Below are 20,816 nucleotides of genomic sequence, written 5' to 3' on the forward strand. Positions count from 1 at the left end.
TGCTGTCAGCATGGGGCTGCCCAGGCAGAATAGGTGACCTCTGGTAGACTCCCAGGGCCATTGCTGGCAGATCTAAGGGTACATCCCCACCGCAGATCGGACGTAGCTGAGCTACTGTGCTTGGGTACCACTAGCGGTGGCAGCACAGAGCTCAGATAATCCAGCGAGGGCTTCCCATCGCAGGCTGCATGCAGCACCGTGCAGCTGTGGCTCCGCTGCTCCTTTAAAGCTGGCTCACATATCGCTGCATAAGCTGCAGTGTAGACAGGCAGCCTGAACCCTCTCTACAGGGAGGTAGCCACGGTAGCTGTCCCAGCCCATAGACAGAAGTTACCTATGCATACCTGGCCCCGGCAGGGTGCGTGGGGGGTGGGGAGTTGCATCGCCGCTGGCAGGAATCCCAACCCACACCCTGCAAACCACCTGCTCCGCCACGGTCACTACCCCTTCCAGTGTGACCCCCGTGGCTTATTTCCTGCAGTCATCTCCCCACCCTTGCCCCTGGACTAGATGCATTTCTTCCCTCCTGCGTGGCACCTTCTGCTCCTGACCCCGTCTCCTCCCCGATCACAACAGCTCAGCAGCAACCCCTCAGCCTCTGGGGGAAACCCGCTTTGTGCCCTGTAAGTGGTCTATTGATTTTTACATCACCTGCCCCGTGAGGTTGGGAAAATGGCTTTCTCTAATGTGGCTTATCTCCAGGGTTTAAGCAAAGGTGAGCTCCGGGCCCCCTGTTTCGGGGCAGGTGGAACCGTGCTGGGCAACGAGGTCTTTTCTCCGGCCAGCTGCACGCCCCGGCTGCCCTCGGTCATGCAAGCGGGCAGGGAAGAGGAAACGAACCCGTCTTCCCCTAAGCTTTTACAGTTCAGCAGAGATACCAGTGACTCATTTAGAGAATTCAGAGTCCACAAGGGCTTGAATTAAATTGCTGAAAGCTCACCAAATGGCATTGCTCGGGGTTTTAACGATTGGGTCCCACTGGGAATTTTTATGGCTTGCTAAGTAGCTGCGATTCATTGATGGCTTCTGAAGCAGGACTTTTTTTTTAACTGGTGCATTATTTGGGGTGGTTTTCTTTGGCAGGAAACAATGCAAAAAGATCAGTCTTTCCTGCCCAAGTGCTGGACCCGATGAGCTGTAAGGTCCCTTCCAAACAACGATGAAAAGCCAGGGAGATGCGCATGGTGAAAGTCCGAGCCAGAGCTCGAAACAACCGCGGCCGTGCTCCAGACCGAATTTCTGCCGTCAGCCCAATTCAGGGTTCAGTGCTGAAGCCCCTTTCCCCACTAGCTCTCTGGAGTTTTGCTTTGGACCACGGTGCGAACGCTTTCCCCTGGCCCACGGGTGCTTGGCAGGTTTTGGACGCCCCCAGGCAAAACCGAGGACCGGGCCCTGTCTTCTGCACGTGATGGAAGCCAAACGGCTTGGCAGGCTGGCATCGACACCCTCCAAGGTTTTTAGCATTTAGCGCTGCTGCCCCTGGGCTAGAAAGTCACTGTTTCGTATTCTGAAGTTTCAAACGTCAAAACCGTTTAGGCTGCAGGTCCCCGCGGCCATCAGGTTGTATTTATACAGCTCCCTCCTGAAAAGAAGTGGAGGCAGAAGCTGTTTGCTTTGCATTAGGCAGCTGGTTTTCAATTCCACGTGCAAAAGTGTTTGTGTAACGGGAGCCGAGTCCATATAAGCATCTGACCCAGAGAGATTCATTGTTAGATACCGTCGCTATTATGCATTCAATTAGCGTCTCAAAGGTGCTGCGGCGTTAGTCCGATCCAGCCTATATTTAGCGTAGATTATAAATTCCATTTGCTTTGGTTCAGGTTACAGCAGTGTGAATAGCAGAGATCTTCTTACGTGTTCATTTTTAAGCAGAGCAAGATAATTATTACCTAGAGGAGGTGATATGGGCGAGATTCATTACAGTTTGCATAGAAACCTCCAATATCTTTCTGGTCGGGGAAATAAGGAAAAAAAAGCCCTCTGTTCCTCCTCTCCCTTGAATGTGTTAACCACCCAGATTTTGGGGGTGCACAAGTTTGGACTGTGATCTTGTACACCGATGTAGATCCAGAATAAATGCAGACAATTTAAATTAACAGAATCTGACCCAATGAAATGTTCACTTTTAAGATATACCCCGGCTACAGGTAGGTAATACAGAATATTCTAGTTCTTAGTTAAATTCCACGTTGGTCGCCTTAGCAATTAGTAGTCATGCAGCAAAATTCTTGATGCAATTTTGATTTAAGAACAGTATAAGTGAAGAAAATTATAAATCATTACTGAATGGGGCTCATTAGGTCGTCATTGATGAAGTTTAATTGACTCCTTCTCGCCCCATTTTTTTTTTAATTTTATTTTTAATTTGCTGAGCTGGGAGAAGTGCAGCCTAGGAAGAGACTTGGTCCTAAAGTAATGCATGCTATTAAGTTGCTTGGAAAAAGAAAAGTTGAATTTTAGGGTTCATCCCATTTTGCAATAAGCTGTGTTTTAGAAACAGCATTTTGCCTACAGTCTAGGCAAAAATGGAAAGAAGCTGTTTTTTCCATTGACAATTGCAGTTGGGGACGAGCGTTATTTTTGGTTCACTAAGCCATGACTAGGAAAACTGGATTAATTTATAATGCAGTTTCCAAAAATGCCAAGCCTCTGGAAGCAGTGAATCTAGTGTTTCTTACACAGGTGTTTTTTAGGCTGCGATTGTTATCTTGTTATATATGAAAATGCAAGTCCAGATGCTAGATATCTATCCACTCGTGTTTCTTTAAGGAAATAGCTGCTTAGTAATACATTGCATAAAATAGACCGTTTCTGTGAAATGGTTAGGAAATTACCATAAATGTCTTTAGACGTTTCATAAACTAACTGCTTTCTGTAACCATCTAACAGGCTTCTAACTTGAGTTTCACTTTTCTGAAGATCTTCTGTGATGTTATAAATTCAGCTCTCTGTCAGGTTTCTCTTGGGTTTCACCACTATTCTGGATGTTTGACTGCACAGATTGTGATGGGTAAATCCTCCGTGTGTGTTTGTGTGTGTATTTGTGTACACATATATATAGTTGCGTGTGTGTGTGTGTGTGTATATATATATATATATATATATATATAATGTGTGTGTGTATGTATGAATGTAACGTACAGATATGGGGGGGTGTGCATTAGGGGCATGCAAAGCGGGCAGTTTTTGATTTGGATTCAGATTCAGTCTGATTCGGGGGACAGTGATTCAATTCGCTGATTCGGATCACTATCCCGATTCGATTTAGCCGAATCTGAAGATTCGATTCTGATTTGGAGAATCAGCAATTCAGCTACAGACGAAGCTTTATATGGTTTTTTCCTATGCACCTCGAGGTACGTAGGAAAAACATATAAAGTCGTGTCTACGGCCAAATCATCAAATCGAACAGAGGGTTCTGATTCGATTCAGAGAGATTAAAGGGTCTCCTGATTCGATTCGGATTTGGAGATTCGGGCGCCGAATTGGGCCGAATCTCTTTTGATTTGAATCAGCAGAATCAGCAACCAAAGCTTTGCATGGCCCTAGTGTGTGTGTGTGTGTGTGTGTGTGTGTGTGTGTAAGAATAAATTCCAGCAAGTTGAGCAAAATCTTTCCAGTCAAACACTGCTAAAAACATCTTCCTTGGGATGGGAGAGGTTCTTTGGATAATAAAACACTTCAGCCAGCAGCGATAAGACAGGCAGGAAGGCTAAGTGAGGGAGCCAAGAGGAACCACCTAAACACTGCTCAAATTTGATCTTAAAATGCTTGACCAGTTTGGAAAGGCGAATGCTGGAGCTGATGGTAAAATAAACTCAATCCCGTACTTGGATTTATTTCTGGCTCTGAAGTTCTCTCTCAGCCTAACCATTCATGCTACTAATTCAAATGATGCTGCAGCCTGTTAAAAATATTGGCAGCTCGCAGGTGCTGTCTCTCAAATCAACCTTAAGAAAGCAGATGTTGCGTGAGCTTGGGATTGCCCTGCGTAGCTTGTACTGGCCTCCACTCCTGTTTTCAGACTGCAAAAAAATAAAATGTATAATAAAGGGTAGGGGTGGGGGGAGTTAGAAGGAAAAAAACATATGGTTTCACTGGAAGTGAAGAGACAAATACCAGTATTCAAAGTTTTAGCATCCCGTAGTAGAGCAATTGGTAGGGTCATTTTTAAACCCAGTTTAATAGGCCTGTTGGGGCTTTAAGCATGAGGAATGGACTCAGTGCATGGAAGAATAACCAGATATGGAATTAAGCAATGCAGAAGCAAGAGCTTTGTGACTGCATATGTATTTCATGATTTCTGCGTGTCTATTCACACGGCCCTTTAACGTCCTGTGAAGTTTGAGAGAGAGAAACCTAACGACGTCCTGTAGGCAGTACTCTATTAAAAAACAAAACAGCAACAAACCCCCCCAACCAGATGCAGGCGTGAAACCCCTACACAATGTAGCTGAAATAATAGACTTCCATAGGACTCTTTGGACAACTCTGTCAAGTTTCATAGGAAATCCTGCCCCTCCTAGCAATGTCTTCTGGGTGTTTTCAGAAGATGATAGAGGGACGTTACCATTTTATATTAAAATCAGTAGGCCTGTTCCAGAAGAGCTTGTGCATGTGCTTGATAGATAGGTAGATAGATAGACAGAGAGATCAGTCAATCAGTCGATCTCTTTATATATATATATCTGTACGTGTGCATATTTATATGTATTATATAGATATAAATGTATCTAGATATATATAGAGAGAGATATTCTCTATGGATGTATCTAGAGATATAGAAAGAGATATTCTCTATAGATGTATCTAGATATATATAGAGAGAGAGGTATTCTCTATAGATGTATCTAGATATATATAGAGAGAGGTATTCTCTATAGATGTATCTAGTTATCTAGATGTATATATAGAGAGAGTTTCTCTCTATATATTTATGTGTGTGTATATATTTATGTGCATGTGTATGTATGTGTGTGTGTATACACACCTCTCTCTCACACATGCATACTCTGACTCTCTCTGTTGAACACGCGTTTCCTGTATCTTCAGTGCACATGACAAATAGCAGCACTCCCGGCTTCTTCCCTCACTCCACGTCTCTCCACTTTGGGTGTCTTGGATGCCGTTTCCGTTCCACCAAACATATCAGGTCGTAAAACCGAGGAAAGATTTGAGGTCTGAGGATGGCGTTGTGTCATCATATTACCTGGAGCTTCACTCTGCTTAGTAATAGCAGAAGTCATAAAAATACTCTGCTTACCCAAAGCTTTTGTGTATATCAGGCCTGGGGTTTTCCCCGGCTTTCCCCTGGCAAAGCACCTTTTTGCTAAGCCAGGTGAGGCAGTCCAGCCTTCAGCTTCCGCTTGCCTGGAGTGCGATGCTTTGAAATTGCTCGCGTTACTAAGTTTGCAAAGAAAGGTCGTGTTTGAGCACTGGTGTCTCCATCCCACTGCCCATACTGGCTCAATATTCGCGTGGTGTGACTTCAACCCCGGCGGTGATCTGGTCTTCCCTTGTGTTCAGCAGCTCTGACCAAGGGTGCATGGCACGCAGCTTTGGACAGAATTTATTGCCGAGCCTGCGAACCACAAATTCAACAAATGTTGAGAGCCATTTCTGTCCTTTTACCACTGGCGTCGCTGTATTGTTTCACCAGGAGTGTCGGGAGTTATTGAAACATCTTGGGATGCATTTTCGAAACAGTTAGGTGTTTCTGGCCAACATCCATTCATAGCTTTTTGGCGAGGCTCTACCAGGTGTTGCATGACATGGGGCGGCAATGTCGTGTTCCTGCCGATAACTTATGAGAAATGGCTAAACTCAGTTGAACCACGCAGGTGGATTGGCTGGACAGCTCAGTTTTCATTACAACATGCTTTCTCAGTGAATTCAACCTGAATTCATTGAAAGTATCGAGGTCACTTGTTTGTGCATCTTGCTTTCATGCAAAATGTTATAGCATCTTAGTTTCTTGTGCTGCTCTCAGTGCCTAATACGTTGCTTTGGTTTTTATAGAGAAATGCACAACTTCTCTATGCTCTTCTATTCAAACGGGTTTTAGAGAGTCAGTCTGGCTAAGGCTTTGGCACGTCAAGGTGGAGGGATGGATATAAATCTTACCACTTGTTAGCTGGGAAGTCAGTTTGCCTTTGCTTTGGGCGCCGGTCCCTCTCTTATGGAGTGTCTCGTGACAGGTGAAAACTTATCAGGCCTGTGTCAGTGCTGGGGGAGGCAAAACCATACAAAATCTGACCAGCATGAAGCTCCTGCCCCTAATGGAGGCATGCCAGAGGTCCTCGGCATTGGTGCAGCTCATGCAGTAGCCCAGTAGGAAGCCAAGAGTCCTCCTAGCCGTGCCCAGGGCGTCTGGACGAAATGCGGGCTGGCAATGGATGACTGACTAGTCCCCCCCAACCTGATCCGTGCACTGAGAGCAGAGTTAAGGTATACATGCAATGCCTTTTTTTCCCCCAGGGTACCTTTTGGAAGCTGGCCCTTCTGGAGGCCAGGATGTCCTCTTCCTCCCCCACCTCTTGCCATCGTCCTCCCCGTTTGCATCAGACATATGCCACGAAGAATGAAAGAGGCAATTAATGAAAATCATCACAACTGTGCATTTTGAAAGTGTTCCCGTGCTTCCTTTATGGTGTTTGCAAAGCTTGAGGCTCTTCTCCTTGGCCTGGCCTGAGACAAGGCTACCTGCTAGGCTTCCCCGTCATGGTCTCTCAGTGCAATGCCTGGGTGTGATCCCTTTGGGTAGCCAGCCCGCAAGCTGTATTCCAGTTAAACACAGCTGTCCTCGCCCAGTGCAGCCACTGATCTGCACAACACGTGCCTTAAAGATACTTGCCTGTTTGGGGAGCGGCGTGGGATCTTGAGTGAAGAGAATAAGTCAGCCTGTTGGATTTAGGTGCAGGTCTTGCTGGAGTGTAAGGTCTCTTGGGTAGGAGCATGGGAGCCAGATCTTTAAAAGTATTTAGGCATCTAGGTACCAGTGGGGGTGGTGCATGCATTTGGGATGGATGGGAAATTAGGATCTTTATAGGGAAATGTGCAACTTCTCTTTGCACTTCTGAAACTCCTGCCCAGTGTCCATCCGTATATCCCGGTGCCTAATTGTCTTCAAAACTCTGCTCCTCCTTCCACTCCCCCATACATATAGATATACATGTACATGGTGTATGTGTGTGTGTGCATGGGGGGTGGGTAACCATTGGGACTTTGATTCTCTTGGGAGCTTCTGGTTGTTGCCTTGATAGAAATACTACAAACAGCAACCCTCAATTCATTCGTAGCAACTTCTTATTGCTGGTTTTAACGCCTTGTTGCATCCTTGTGTGTGAGTAGGGATCTCAGGGCTACCCTGCAACCTGTAACATGGGACACAAGCGCCCAAGCGTGCTTGCATCTAGCTAGCTCGGGTGCCAAAAGCAGCAAGGGGCACCCTTCTTCGCTGGGTCAGTCCACCCTCATGGGCGCATTGAATTGCTTCTGCCTCCCCAGGTAGTTACTTTAAAGCCAAGTCAGGCATCTCTACGCTTTGCTGCAGTCTTCAATGACATACCCTCCGTTTGCTTTAGCAGAGCAGAGGGGATGAATATGGATGAACGAAACCCAAATTCAAAGTGGGGCTGTGTTTGATCCCACTTCACCTGTGGGCAGGAACAAGGCACAATAAGGATTTCAGTCTCTGCTCACCTGAAATCAAAGCTGAAAGAGAGAGAGCTGGGAGGGAGGCAGAAGACCCCATAATTGCAGGCCAAATCCCATCTACACAGCTTCATCTATATATATCTATATATAAGATATATCTTAGATAGATAGATCTTTTTATATCTATATATAGATCTCTCTATATGTGTGTATATATAGAGAGAGAGAGAGAAAAAGATATATATATATAGAGAGAGAGAGCGAGAGAGAGAGAGATCTATATATAGCTATATATATATATTGCAAAGGAAAGGGGGGTGTGTGTGTGTGTGTACACACACACACACACACACACACACACACACATACCTTTCCTTTGCAATGGGGCTGCTGAACCAGAATATATACATACATATATACTTACCTTTCTTTTGCAACGGGGTTGCTCCCAGCCCCGCGCTCTTTCCCTGGATGGGCTGTGTGACGAGAGACCAAAGATGATCCCAGCTGTTGGGCAGTGGGATTTTATTCAGCCTCAAGGTCAGAAGAAGAAAAAAACAACTTGATTTCTTATTTTGATGACGGATGTGCAGAATTTGACATTTTCATGAAGTCCTAATAGGACTTGAATGGGCTTTATAGAGCTTGTGCCTATCTCAGACTCATCAAGCCACTGTTTGGGGGACAGAAGCGGTGACATATTTATTCCCTCGCCCTGCTTGTCTTTGGCATCTGTGCACTATGGGTTTTTTGGGAGGGTTTTTTCTTATTTTCCCAGAAATCAAGACTCGGGGTTGGTTTTGGCGAGTGTGTGAATCTAACTCCAAAGCGTGACTGCTCAGTTTCTAATGCCCGTGGACAAGTTAGGGGAGCGGAGTGAAAAGAGAGACATCAATTTACCTTTATTGATGGTAGCCTGCCAGTGAAAGGCACAATTGAATAGTCTTTTATGTGAAGCTTGTAGGATGCTAAGAACTTTGTAGGGGGGGAGTTGAGCCACTCTGTAAAATTGAATAACTAAAGAGCTTCTACGGAGAAGTGCTCTGCAGCTCTATAGAAGTGAAGGGAGAATGAGCTGCTTTCTCCATGGAGGTGACTGATCTTGCAGAAGCGTATTCCCGCGGTAGGATTTGATGGAGTTGTTCAAACCCTTTCATGAAGGGCACTCCCTCCCGGCTCAGCCGTGTGGGTTCGTAGATTAATTTCTGTAGAAGCCGCTGGATTTCACCCCCGTGCAGTTTCTATGACACTTTAAAGTTAGTCCTGTCACTAATTCGGTCTCGAGCACAACAGCAAAGATTCGTGCAGCTCTTCTATATTCGAGGATGCATCCAGGGCAGCTCATGGTGCAGTGGGGCCGCCGTGACCGTCAGCCTTCTTAGGAGGTTCAGGAGCCTTCCCACAACCAGCATCTCTCGTGCAAGGAAACTCGTGGTGCAGCGGTTCGTGAACTATTCAGCCCCAACCCCAACCGGTCAAGTTAGGTCACAAGCCCCGTTGAAACAGCCGGGCTGCACCCGGACATAGGAGTCAAACCCGAATACGGGGTTACCGCGGGCAGAAGGATTGTGCAAGCAGCAATCGACAGACTTGCACACCGTTTAAAGAGACAGGAGAATTATTTCAAGCAGGAGCCAATGAGAGCATGCAGTGTTTCAAGTCATTTCCCCCCCGCGCCCTATGCTTAGATGCAGGCTTGGTTTTGTTATTATTTCACCTTTGTTTGAACTGCTAGATTAATTCATTTAATGAAGAGAAAATGCTTTTCGGCACTTCCATCTGTGTTTAAACCTAGCTCTCATGTGCTTTCCCCAGAAAAGTAAAACCCTTTTTGCGTAATATTTTTTTTACGGTAGATGAAGTTCTGCACTATCGGCACCTGGGGTTTCCAGTTTATTCTCTCTTTGCAAATATGAATTTGCAAGAAAAGAGCTGGTGGTAACCAGCACGGTCCTCATTTAGACTTGCAAAGTGTGCGACATGGTTCCTCCCACTACACGCATGGTGAACAACCAAATACCCTGTCTTAGTATGGAAACAACCCTAAGAGATGCTGCCGCACGTGCTGTGTTGGAATAAATCATTTGCAACCATGACGTGCTTTCTTTCTGGAGAAAGGACCTCCCCTCAGCTCTTCTCTTTTGCATTTCTGCCCCCATTTTGCACTCGTTCTTCCCTGCCTTCCTAAGTGTGCCCGGGTGTTGGTTCCCTTCGGTGCACTAAGCCACTTTGCTCCCTAGCTCATTTATACCCTAATCCATCCTACCTCTCCCACCTGCCTACAGACATTGTCCTTATCACGCAGCCCGGTGGCATCTGAGCACTGTTCTCTCAGCTTTTAACTCCCTCGAAATCTCCTGGAGGCCCTTAGAGCAGGCATCTGCTTGGGTTTTCCCTCTCCAAATTGTTAGGGTAGAAGGGGAGGACATCTGCAGCCTGAGATGCTGAGCATCAAACCGTGGCACAGACCATAGTCAAGGTGGGAAAACGCAGAGAACCGTCTCTTTCCCATCTGCATGCACAGGGACTGGATGCAACCCTAATCATTGCACTCCCAAAAGCAGGAGCGCTGCCCTTTCTGCCCCCGCCAGGCCCTGTTGACAAGCCTCGGGTCCTCCACCTTGTCTTTGTGTATCGCGTGCTTCCCCTGCGCTCCCGGGGGAGCCCAGAGCCAGCCATGTGTGATGCTTCTGGGGACTCCTGCTGATGCAAACTTCCTCTGCTTCAAGGCAGGCTGTGGTTTGGTGGCCGTGATGCAGCCTCCGGTGACATGCCAAGGTCACACAGCGAGTTGGCGGGTGACCTCGGGTCTCCAGCCGTTCTCATTACACCCAGGCCAAGTGGGTACAAGGAGGCATTGGCTGGCCCTGCGCCCGCGGGACCCCTTCTGCACCCTCTGCAGGCTGCATTTCCTCTCTGGGGGGGCATGGTGGTCTCTCTAATCCTCCAGGTGGTCCGCTCTCCGTCCTGCAGGCACCTGTGACCAATTCGATTCAATCTCAGTAAAAACTGCCGAGGTCTTGCAGCGACTCCAGATGCGTGGGTTATAGCAGCAGGCCCTCGGTGCCTTCTTTAGCAACCTGCTTTTCAATCGCAAGCTGGGTACAGGACTGGTGACTTCAACCCCCTTCCCCGCTTCCTTTCCTTCCCCACCCACTAATAGCCCATTGCCATTAAAACATTATCCATCTTCTCGCAGCCCCACACAGCAAAGAAGTGCTTTCTCGGTGGTAATTAGACACTCCCACCATTTGGGCCTTTCATCCCATTACGGTAAGTAGACAAACTACTGTCATTTGCAGGGACAGGATATGCAGGGAAATAGGAAGGTTGCTAGTGCTTGCGGCGTATATTCTGTGCTTGCTTGGTGCGCTGGCTCAGATAAACGAGCAAGCTTTCTCATCACATGTTAGGGGGGCAGGCTTCTGGCAATACCCTGTCCCCGGTGTGTCCCTCCACCATACATCTAGTCCAGTGATTCTCAACCGGGGTGCTGCTCAACACAACAATTATGATTCAAGCAAGGGGAGTCTTGATTCCCACGAGAGGTGCTTTGAGACTAGAAATGTTGAGGACCACTCATCCTCAGTCCCTAAGTCCGTACGCCTCGTCTCAGTCCCTTTGCCTTCTTGCTGTTCCCAGGCATCCCATGGCTGTGTTAGAGGGTCTCTTGCAGGATCGCAGCCAAATTTCGGGTGCATTTGGAAGCAATAGCAAACCCTTGAATGTCGTCTCACGTCTCTCCTTGCAACATTAAGAGTTAAAGGGTCTTTCTTGCACCTTTTGATCCAGGCTTGTGCCCTGTTCTCCTTCCCTTTTTCTCTATCCCCAGTGGGGGTTTGCTCCAGAGCTGCTGCCACCACTGTGAAGTGTAAAAATGCCGTAGCACAGCTTAGGCATTCCCTCACGTGAGTGCCCGCGCTAGTTAATATTCATTATTTCTCTGCTTGACGAGGATTAAATTTGAGATTTAATTATTCCTTTCTGATTGACTTTTATTAGTGGGTTGCAGATGCGAGGTTGAGCAGCTGAATCAGTAGACGTCTATGAGCAGTTCAATCTCTCTCTCTACTGCTTTCCTGGTTCTAGCACTAACCCGTGCAAGATTAGTAATGTCTAGAAACATGCCTATGGTTGGGGGTTGAGAGAGCTCAGTTTGGTATCCTGTATCTTCAGCGAGAGCTGCACATGTCTGCACCAAAGGCAGAAATTAACTCTTTGATTATAGAACTGTATAGATGCTATAGATGGTATAGTTAGAGAAGGATATCGACACTTAGATTGAGATTATAGTGCTGAACACAGGGTAGATTTGCACCTTATGGACTGACAATGTCAGAGATGCATTAGCTTTCATAAGCATCAGCTTACTTCATCAGTTGTTAAGAAGGGGTCTTGGCAATACTCATTCCAGTACGAGGGCTTTAAAGAAAAGATGTGTACATGCTTTCACTCCAACTTAAAGGGAAACAGCAAGAACAATGTTTTAAAAGCTGCTTTTGTGTATTTGGATGGATGGATGCATGTATGTATGTGTAGGAAGGTAGGCAGGTGGATGGATAGATGGGTGGATGGATGGATGCATGTGTGTATGTGTAGGAAGGTAGGCAGGTGGATGGATGGATGGATGTACATGTAGGTAGGCAGGCGGATGGGTGGGTGAGTGGATGAATGAATGCATGCATGTATGTATGTGTAGGCAGGGTAGGTAGGCAGGTGGGTGGATGTGTGGGTGGGTGGATGCTTACATGTATGCATGTATGTATTTGTAGGTAAGCGGGTGGGTGGGTGGGTGAGTGGATGGATGGATGCATGCACGTATGTATGTGTAGGTAGGTAGGCAGGTGGATGGATGGAAGGATGGGTGGGTGGGTGGATGCATGCATGCATGCATGTATGTATGTGTAGGTGGGTAGGTAGGCAGGTGGATGGATGTGTGGGTGGGTGGATGCATGCATGCATGTATGTATGTGTAGGCAGGTAGGTAGGCAGATGGATGTGTGGGTGGGTGGGTGGATGCATACATGCATGCATGTATGTATGTGTAGGTAGGTAGGCAGGTGGATGGAAGGATGGGTGGGTGGGTGGGTGGATGCATGCATGCATGTATGTATGTATGTGTAGGCAGGTGGGTAGGCAGGTGGATGGATGTGTGGGTGGGTGGATGCATACATGCATGCATGTATGTATGTGTAGGCAGGTAGGTAGGCAGATGGATGTGTGGGTGGGTGGATGCATACATGCATGCATGTATGTATGTGTAGGTAGGTAGGTAGGCAGGTGGATGGATGTGTGGGTGGGTGGATGCATGCATGCATGTATGTATGTGTAGGCAGGTAGGTAGGCAGATGGATGTGTGGGTGGGTGGATGCATACATGCATGCATGTATGTATGTGTAGGCAGGTAGGTAGGCAGGTGGATGGATGTGTGGGTGGGTAGATGCATGCATGTATGTATGTGTAGGCAGGTAGGTAGGCAGATGGATGTGTGGGTGGGTGGATGCATACATGCATGCATGTATGTATGTGTAGGTAGGTAGGCAGGTGGATGGAAGGATGGGTGGGTGGGTGGGTGGATGCATGCATGCATGCATGTATGTATGTGTAGGCAGGTAGGTAGGCAGATGGATGTGTGGGTGGGTGGATGCATACATGCATGTATGTCTGTGTAGGTAGGTAGGTAGGCAGGTGGATGGATGTGTGGGTGGGTGGATGCATGCATGCATGTATGTATGTGTAGGTAGGTAGGTAGGCAGGTGGATGGATGTGTGGGTGGGTGGATGCATGCATGCATGCATGCATGTATGTGTAGGTAGGCAGGTGGGTGGGTGGGTGGACGGATCTTTTTTAGAGGGCAAAATGAAAGGGGAAGGGGATCCTACTGGTTTTTAAACCCTAGACATTGCAACATGTTCTCCTTCGGTTTGGTGGGAAGACCCACAGATGCTCTTTGCTGTACGTTTAGAAACTTGGTCACGCTTTTGGGTTGGATTATTGCCCAGAGGTCCTTCCTACCCAGCGTTCATTAGGCACTGGAAGTAAATAGGCCCTAACAAAAGCAGCATGTGAGCCTGTTAAGACCTAAAATCCTTCCTGTCTATTGCTCAGCTCGGGCGCAGTCATCATTTTACTAATTCTCCATTTGTCTGCTGAGGCCCAAGGCCATGGCAGAGGCTGGGATTTGAGTCTGTGTTTCCTGTTCCCTCTGTGTTGGATTACAGTAGGTTTCGGGGAGCTGATATTTTAAGCTTTCAGGTCCGCTGGCTGGGTTTGCGCTCTTGCTCTCCAGCGTCACGCATTTCAACCTCTCCAGAATCCCCCCGGCTTTGCAGCAGCCTAGTTGAGAGCAGGCTCTATATTTGTATATTGGCATCACTTTATGTTTTGCTTTGGCACCTGAACTCGGGTAACATTATATTGCCTTGGGAGCCGCTTTCAAACCATCTCTCCGTACGGCCTTCTGTGTGTTGAAACACGAGTCCTTATCGGTGGGCAGTAATGTGTGGACACGTTCAGGGATCTGCATGCCACAACTGACTCTCATCCTGCTTTCTCCCTCTTATTTTAGGGGGATCCTTTATGTTTAGTGCTCATCGGCTTCCACCTTATTGCTGTCCAAAAATGCCTTCTTTTTTTGTTCCCTTTCAGGCAGCTTTTTATAGTGGAAAAATTGCAGAGAAAAGGTGAACTATGCTGCGTGGCAGTTCTGTTGCATTGCACCGGCTTTGTCCCTGTTCTGTCAGAGCCGGGAAGGTTGCTATTGCTGCTTTCTAATGTGTGGTCTCAGGTACATTCCTGCCTCACTAAGCAGTTTCAGTCTCTGTGCAGATGCTGCTGTAAAATCCCATTTCCAGTTAACCCTCGTGTTCGCGTCGCGACGATGCCTGCCTGCCGGCACTGAGGTCTCTCTCTCTGGTTGCTCCACAGGGCTCTGGGATGCCCCCCGGTTCCTCCGTGACCGCCGGCCCAGGCTCCACTCCTGTCACCGGGCACAAGCGGATGATTATTCCAAACCAGCCTCCTCTCACCGCCACCAAGAAATCCACCAGCAAGGCCCCAGCTCAGCCGTCCCCCATCCCAGTCACTCCAGTGGGCACGCTGAAGCCTCAACCAGTCCCAGCTTCTTATACCACCGCGTCCACTCCCAGCCGGCCGGCATTCAACGTGCAGGTGAAAATGGCTCAGCCCAGCCCTCACTTCCAGCCGTCCGGCCCTCAGCCCGGTCTGTACACCAGCCTCGGTCCAAACCAGCCCTATGGACCGCAGCCGACTCGCCCCCCCGGGCCAGCCCAGTACGCTCCATCCCAGCCCCGGGGCCCGGAGTACGGATACGCTCCCCAGCTCGCGCGTCCGTCAGAGTCTGGCTACGGCTACGCGGCACCCCAGGGGCGTTACCAAGACCCTTACTACGCCGGGGGCCCTGCCTACGGAGGAAGAAACAGCTCCGAGCCGCCCTATGCTCCCCAAAACACCTGGAAGCCCGAGCCGGCGTATCCCGCAGCCAACACCATGGCCCAGACCCCCGCGGGGATGTACCAGCCGCCCGGCACAAAGAAGACCTACATCACCGATCCAGTCCTGGCACCGCAGCCGCCACCCTTGCAAGCAAAGGTAAGAGACGCATCAAGACAGCCACTCCATGGCCCAGGGCACAAACAGAGTGGCTGTCTCTCGGTAATTAGCTTAATGGCACTAATGAACCCGTATGGTGCAGGCGAACATGTCTGAAGCCATATTGGCTGGCTCATCCGCGGCGTTATTTGCACTTAGGTGATTGCAACCCATTTCTTTGCTTCCCTGTGGTCCCTAAGGGTGCTTGAAAACCGACAAGAGGAGAATATGCCATCTTAATTTGCAGGTGCTCTTAGAAACCCCACCTTTGCTAGGGGGTGAAAGGGTCTGGTTTATAGGAAAGCACTGCTCTTCGGTGGAGTTCACCCTGCAGGTGACAGCGGACAGGAGTAACTTTAAACCATTTCAAAAGTGGTGTTGCGGGGTGGGGGTTTCTGCTTTTCCCACCCACTCCCATACTGGCACAGTGAAACTAAACCGCTATCAACTTTAAACCGAATGACATAGCTTTAAAGATAACACCAGTGTAGCGGTTGCCTAAAATGGGACAGGGCAGACGGATGGGATACTTACAGCAGGTCACCTGTAAAACTCTGGAGGCTGACGTCCTGCCTCGCAGTGCTGAGAAATCCTTATTGTGGAGACCGCAATCAGGAATCAAGTCCCCTGCTCCAACCCGCGGGAGGGATGATATCCCCTGCTGGGGACTGTAAGTTGGCCGGGTGGTTGCTGTCCATCTTCTCCAGCAAGAATTGCTGTCCAACTTCTCCAACACCAATTTGATGGCGATCCTTGGTAGGTGGGTGGCTAGGTGTCAGAGCATTGGGGCTCGGCAGAGAGCAGCTCTGAAGCAAAACTGCCTTCAAACAGAGCAGGACTTATCATCTTTGGCCAGCAGGAATTTAAATGTTTGCATGGCTTCTTGTGGGCGCAGGGCTCTGCTGAGGCAGCTCTCACCACAGGAGCAGGGTCTTGGCAAGACAGGGAAAAACCATTAAAAAAACAGCTAACCATCTCCACCTACACAGCCATAGCCAAGGTAAGGAATCGTTTTCCATATCCATGAAGCCAAATTTCAGCCTTAGCCCTAGTGGTGTATTTGGAAGGAATAGCAAACCCTTGGATTGAGTCTTGACTCTCTCTTTGCAACATAAGAGTATTCAAACCGCCCTGTACCGTGAACCCAGCTTGTGTGTGTCGGCCCCCTTGTCCCCACTTCGGCCTGGGGGCACCTGGGTTTCAAGTCCCCATCGCCCAAGGCCATTTTGCTGCATCTCAGTGCAGCATGTCTCAGGCCTTTTCATGCTGTCAATAAGGGTGAAAGAGTCAGAGAGCAAAAAAAACCAAACTCCAAATTTTTCCTCCCTCTGCCATGGCCTTTGCATCTAATAAAAAGCCTTTTCCATTGGCCATTGGTCCTGTGTGCGTGCACATATATCCATTTTAACGAACTCTGGTGCAGCATCTCTATGGAAACACAAATCATTTCTAATCACAAACAGTACCAGGCTGTCAGCCTTATTTGCATTGCAAGGCTGGAGGGGACAAAACAATTTAACATAAGGGTTTATGTATGTTATATATATTTTTTGGGGGTTCTTTTGGAAAATAGCCATTTTGCTTAATGATAAATCCCTCTGGACCTTGCATTTCCTCCTCGGCTTGCTGAAAGGCTCACTATGCCGTCCTATTTCAGCCCAGAGGTGTCATCGCTCTGCCAAGGAGAGGCTGCGGAAGGGCAGCCTGTTCCCAGTTGGTGATCAGGAGAGGGGTAGGGCTCGCAGTCGCAGAAATCATTCAGTCCACGTGCCTGAACGTTGTGTCCTCGGTCATAAAAGTAGCATCGTCTTAACAGACTGAATCTTATTTTTTTCCCTTTGCAAGCTGGCTTGCTTTGGAAGAATTGACTTTTGAAAGGGATTTTATATCAGGGGACAATCAGATGAAAATGTTACAACCCTGCCTTTTATCAGAGGGGCTATTGGTGCTGTTTTACTTGGGACACAGTGGGTTTTGGCTTGTTTACGCTCTTGCCACCTGCGTGCTCTTTTTTGAAGCGTTTTGCATGGTCAAGGTCTGCTTATAAAGTTTTTATTTAGTTAAATGAGCACGGCCCTGCGTGAAGAACGAGACACCGGCTTGCATCTCATCAAATGCAGGAACATGGGAGCTGCCATGGACTGGGGCAGATCCTAGGTCCATCTTAGCCAGTCTCACGCATCACATAGCGGAAGAAAGTGCATGCTAAACTCGGCCTGGCCAGGGTTTTTCCCCCCGTTCCTGTCCCACATGCAGCCTCCAGCATTTGAGGTCTAGGAAGTTGTGATTCAGAGGCTGATCCCTCAATCCCATGCTCAATAGGGACTGATGCCCCTTTCCTCACAAGAATTTACTCAGTGTCTTTGTGAATCTGGTTAAACAATCAGCTATCTTGTGGCAATGAGTCCCGCATTTTAATTATGTGTGGTGCAAAGTAAGAACTTCCTTTGATTGGTTTTAAATGACTACCTGCTTGTTCTGCTTTATAACCCCTAGTTCTTATATTGCAAGGGATGGTAAATAATAAATCTCTATTGACTTTCTCTTCACCATTTAGTATTTTTAAACCCTTATCATGTCCCCCATTGAGCATCATTCTTCTAAACCGAATAGGTCCAGCCAGCAGGAATTTAAATCTTTGCAAGATTTAACCTGGAGGACCTGAAGGCATCAAATAATTTCCAAGCGGTTATGCAAACAAGCACGTGCACAAAACTAAGGGGTGCGGTCCCGAATCCATCCTCACCAAGGAGTTTGTGCAGAGAAACCTGAATTTCTTTCATTCACGTAAGGATGCAAATTGGCTTTTTGTTTGCTGCATGCCTCGGAAGAGGTGCAGAGGGCCGCGGCCCGTCTCTGACCGTGGTGGAGTCGCCGCTGATCCAAAGCTGATCCAAAGCAAATCTGGACTGGTATGGGAACAGAAAATAATCTGCACTGGCCCCGAAAGCCCGCGTAGGACAAAGCGTCGCGTTTAGAAAGCGGAAGTGCCAAGTGAGTCAGATCAGGCCAGGCTGGTGTCGAATTCCCTCTTTGGGCCAATTGTGGAAGTGAGAAGGAGGCATGTGAAACCGCTGGGAATGTTTAGCCTTTTGTAGCGATTCTGCGAGTCTTAATGCCCGAGTCATAATTAGGAAATGAACTAATGAAGCATATGTCCTCATTTAAACCTTAGCATTCCACCAGGGCATTCCTGCCCAAATAGCGCCGCGTCTCTCTAATCTGCCACATATGTCGAGGGGATATCCAGGCAGAGCCATGTGATTAAACTGGGGGATCATGTGAGAGGTCCTGCTCGTCATGCGCTTTTTGCCCACTCACGCATAGTCCAATTCTCCAACGTCCCCCAAGGTAATGCCATCCCACCCACAGGCGTGGAGCACAAGACCGTAATGAGTCATTTTTGTAGCTCTCTGTAATCGAGAATGCAAGCTGCAGCAGGCAGGCTTCAGTGCAAGGGATTTTTAGTTGCAAGCTTTTGTCCTGGCCGTAGCAGAAACCAAGACACGCTGTCCCTCGGCCACTGTGAAAGGGAAAGGTGTCCCACTTATCGGCCGTTGAGGTCTTGGCTGCTGCTTTCATCTCAGCACCAGGAGGAGGTGATGTGCTCAGCACCACGTTCCCCCCGGCCCCCCGTCAGATCATGAAACTCGTGCTGAACCCGTCGGCTCCGTGCTCTTCCAGAGCTCAGTCTTCATGCTGTTGAGAAACTATTTAAACTATTTCTCAGAGCACACTGGCTCCCGATGGGGATACCAGGAATCACAAAGCAGATGTAGGGATGGAAACGCTATACCGTCCCTCTTTCAATGTGGCTCATTCACACGACAGTAGTGTTCGTGTCCCTTCACCTGGAAGACCCCGTGTCTCTTTGTCGCTAGGAATCCAGCGATACAGATCTTCGTGCGAGAGGAAAGTTGGGATGAACTTTCAGCAGCATCAAACCCAAGCTTCTTGGGTGTCTGGGATTCCAGTCTCAGGATCTGGACTCGGACCCTGGGTTTGTTACCGGATTAGTTCACCAGCAAGGTCACAGCGTGATTTCTGGGTCCAGTCTGGACGCAGATACAGTCCTGAGAAGTAGTGCATTTCTTGTGATTTTTTGGTCCGAGAACTTGGAAGCCTTTTGACAGAGCAGCGGATCTCAGATCACTGCCCTTTCAAAGGGGCATCTTGAAAGAACAGTTAAATCTGAGCTCTGATTTAGTGTCACAGGTGAATCAGAGTTATAGAAAATGAGGGTTGGACGGGACCTCAGGAGTCATGTAGTCCACCCCCCTGCTCCAAGCAGGACCAGCCCCAACTACATCATCCCAGCCAAGGCTTTGTCTACCTGGGTCTTCAAAACCTCCAAGGATGGAGACTGCACCACCGCTCTGTCCCAGTGCTTCTCCACCCTCCTAGTCAGAAAGTTTTCCCTAATATCCAACCTCAACTTCCCTTGCTGCAACTTGAGCCCATTGCTCCTTGTCCTGTCATCTGCCCCCACTGAGACCAGCCCAGCTCCATCCTCTTTGCAGCCCCCCTGCAGGGAGGTGAAGCTGCTATTCAATCCCCCTCGATCTTCTCTTCTGCAGACTCAATCAGCCCATTTCCCTCAGCCTCTCCTCACCAGTCCTGTCCCCCAGCCCCACAACCATTTTCATTGCCCTCTCTCCAATTTGTCCACATCCTTTCTGTACCGGGGGAGGTCCACAGCTGGACACAAGACTCCAGATGTGGCCTCCCCGGTGCTGAATAGAGGGAAGAATCAGTGCCTCAATCTGCTGGCAATGCTCATACCAATGCAGCCCAGGATGCCGGTACCCTTCTTGGCACCAAGGGCACACTGCTGGCTCCTGTCCAGCTTCTTGTCCCCTGTGAATGCAGGTCCTGTTGCCTGCTGCTCATGTCATTGGTGATGAAAGAGGAACTGCGATATCACAAACAGCGTTAGGCTTTTAAGTGATCTTGCTGCCACACAGGAGCGGGGCAGGGAGGCCAAAACATACCCAGCCTTCATGAGATCCATGGTCACGGCAGCATCCTGCTGGCCGGTTTTACATGCAAACAGGTGCCATCTCTTAATATGCCAGCGGCTTTCGACAGCCCTTCAGCATCGGCGATGCTCTCAGTAACCCCTAAAGAGAATTAAGCAGAGAACGGCACCAGCGAACGAAGTAAAGCTAACGAGCTACGGCACTCGGCAAGGCTTTGATGGTGAAGTGCTGGACTAGGCATGTCTGAATCCACAGCCCTAATGATCTAATGAAGCTTTCCTTGACCAAAGTGTTTCCTGGATGGATGGTGCACGGTTTGCTTCTCGCTCTGTCGGAGAGGCAGGCGTCCAACTCCTTTTAAATCTGCCCCGGAGACATGTGTTTGGATGTCACATCTTCCTCGCAGAGGTGCCTGCTCTCCCGTGTCCTTCCCTGTGATTGACATGCTCTGCTTGTACCGGTACAATCATTTTTATGGCCTGCTATCACTCACATAAAATAAAATAGACAGCTCTGGCAGTTAGGTGCTATTGCTTTGCAACCGGTGCTGTTGGTGCTCGCTGCTCGTGT

At 48.5% G+C, this 20,816-nt stretch overlaps 1 protein-coding gene across 4 annotated transcripts in view; it reads left to right on the forward strand.

The window, feature by feature from the left end:
- Positions 1–20,816, forward strand: part of LPP (LIM domain containing preferred translocation partner in lipoma) — a 425,329-nt gene that overhangs the window by 249,305 nt on the left and 155,208 nt on the right. For all 4 annotated transcript variants that reach the window (XM_014607111.3, XM_059731261.1, XM_019499042.2 and 1 more), the window contains one exon: positions 14,584–15,267. In XM_014607111.3, the coding sequence (XP_014462597.1) occupies positions 14,584–15,267 (684 nt within the window). The remainder of the gene's footprint in view (positions 1–14,583; positions 15,268–20,816) is intronic.

The sequence above is a fragment of the Alligator mississippiensis genome, chromosome 7 (genome assembly GCF_030867095.1).
Source record: "Alligator mississippiensis isolate rAllMis1 chromosome 7, rAllMis1, whole genome shotgun sequence".
Taxonomy (NCBI): domain Eukaryota; kingdom Metazoa; phylum Chordata; order Crocodylia; family Alligatoridae; genus Alligator; species Alligator mississippiensis.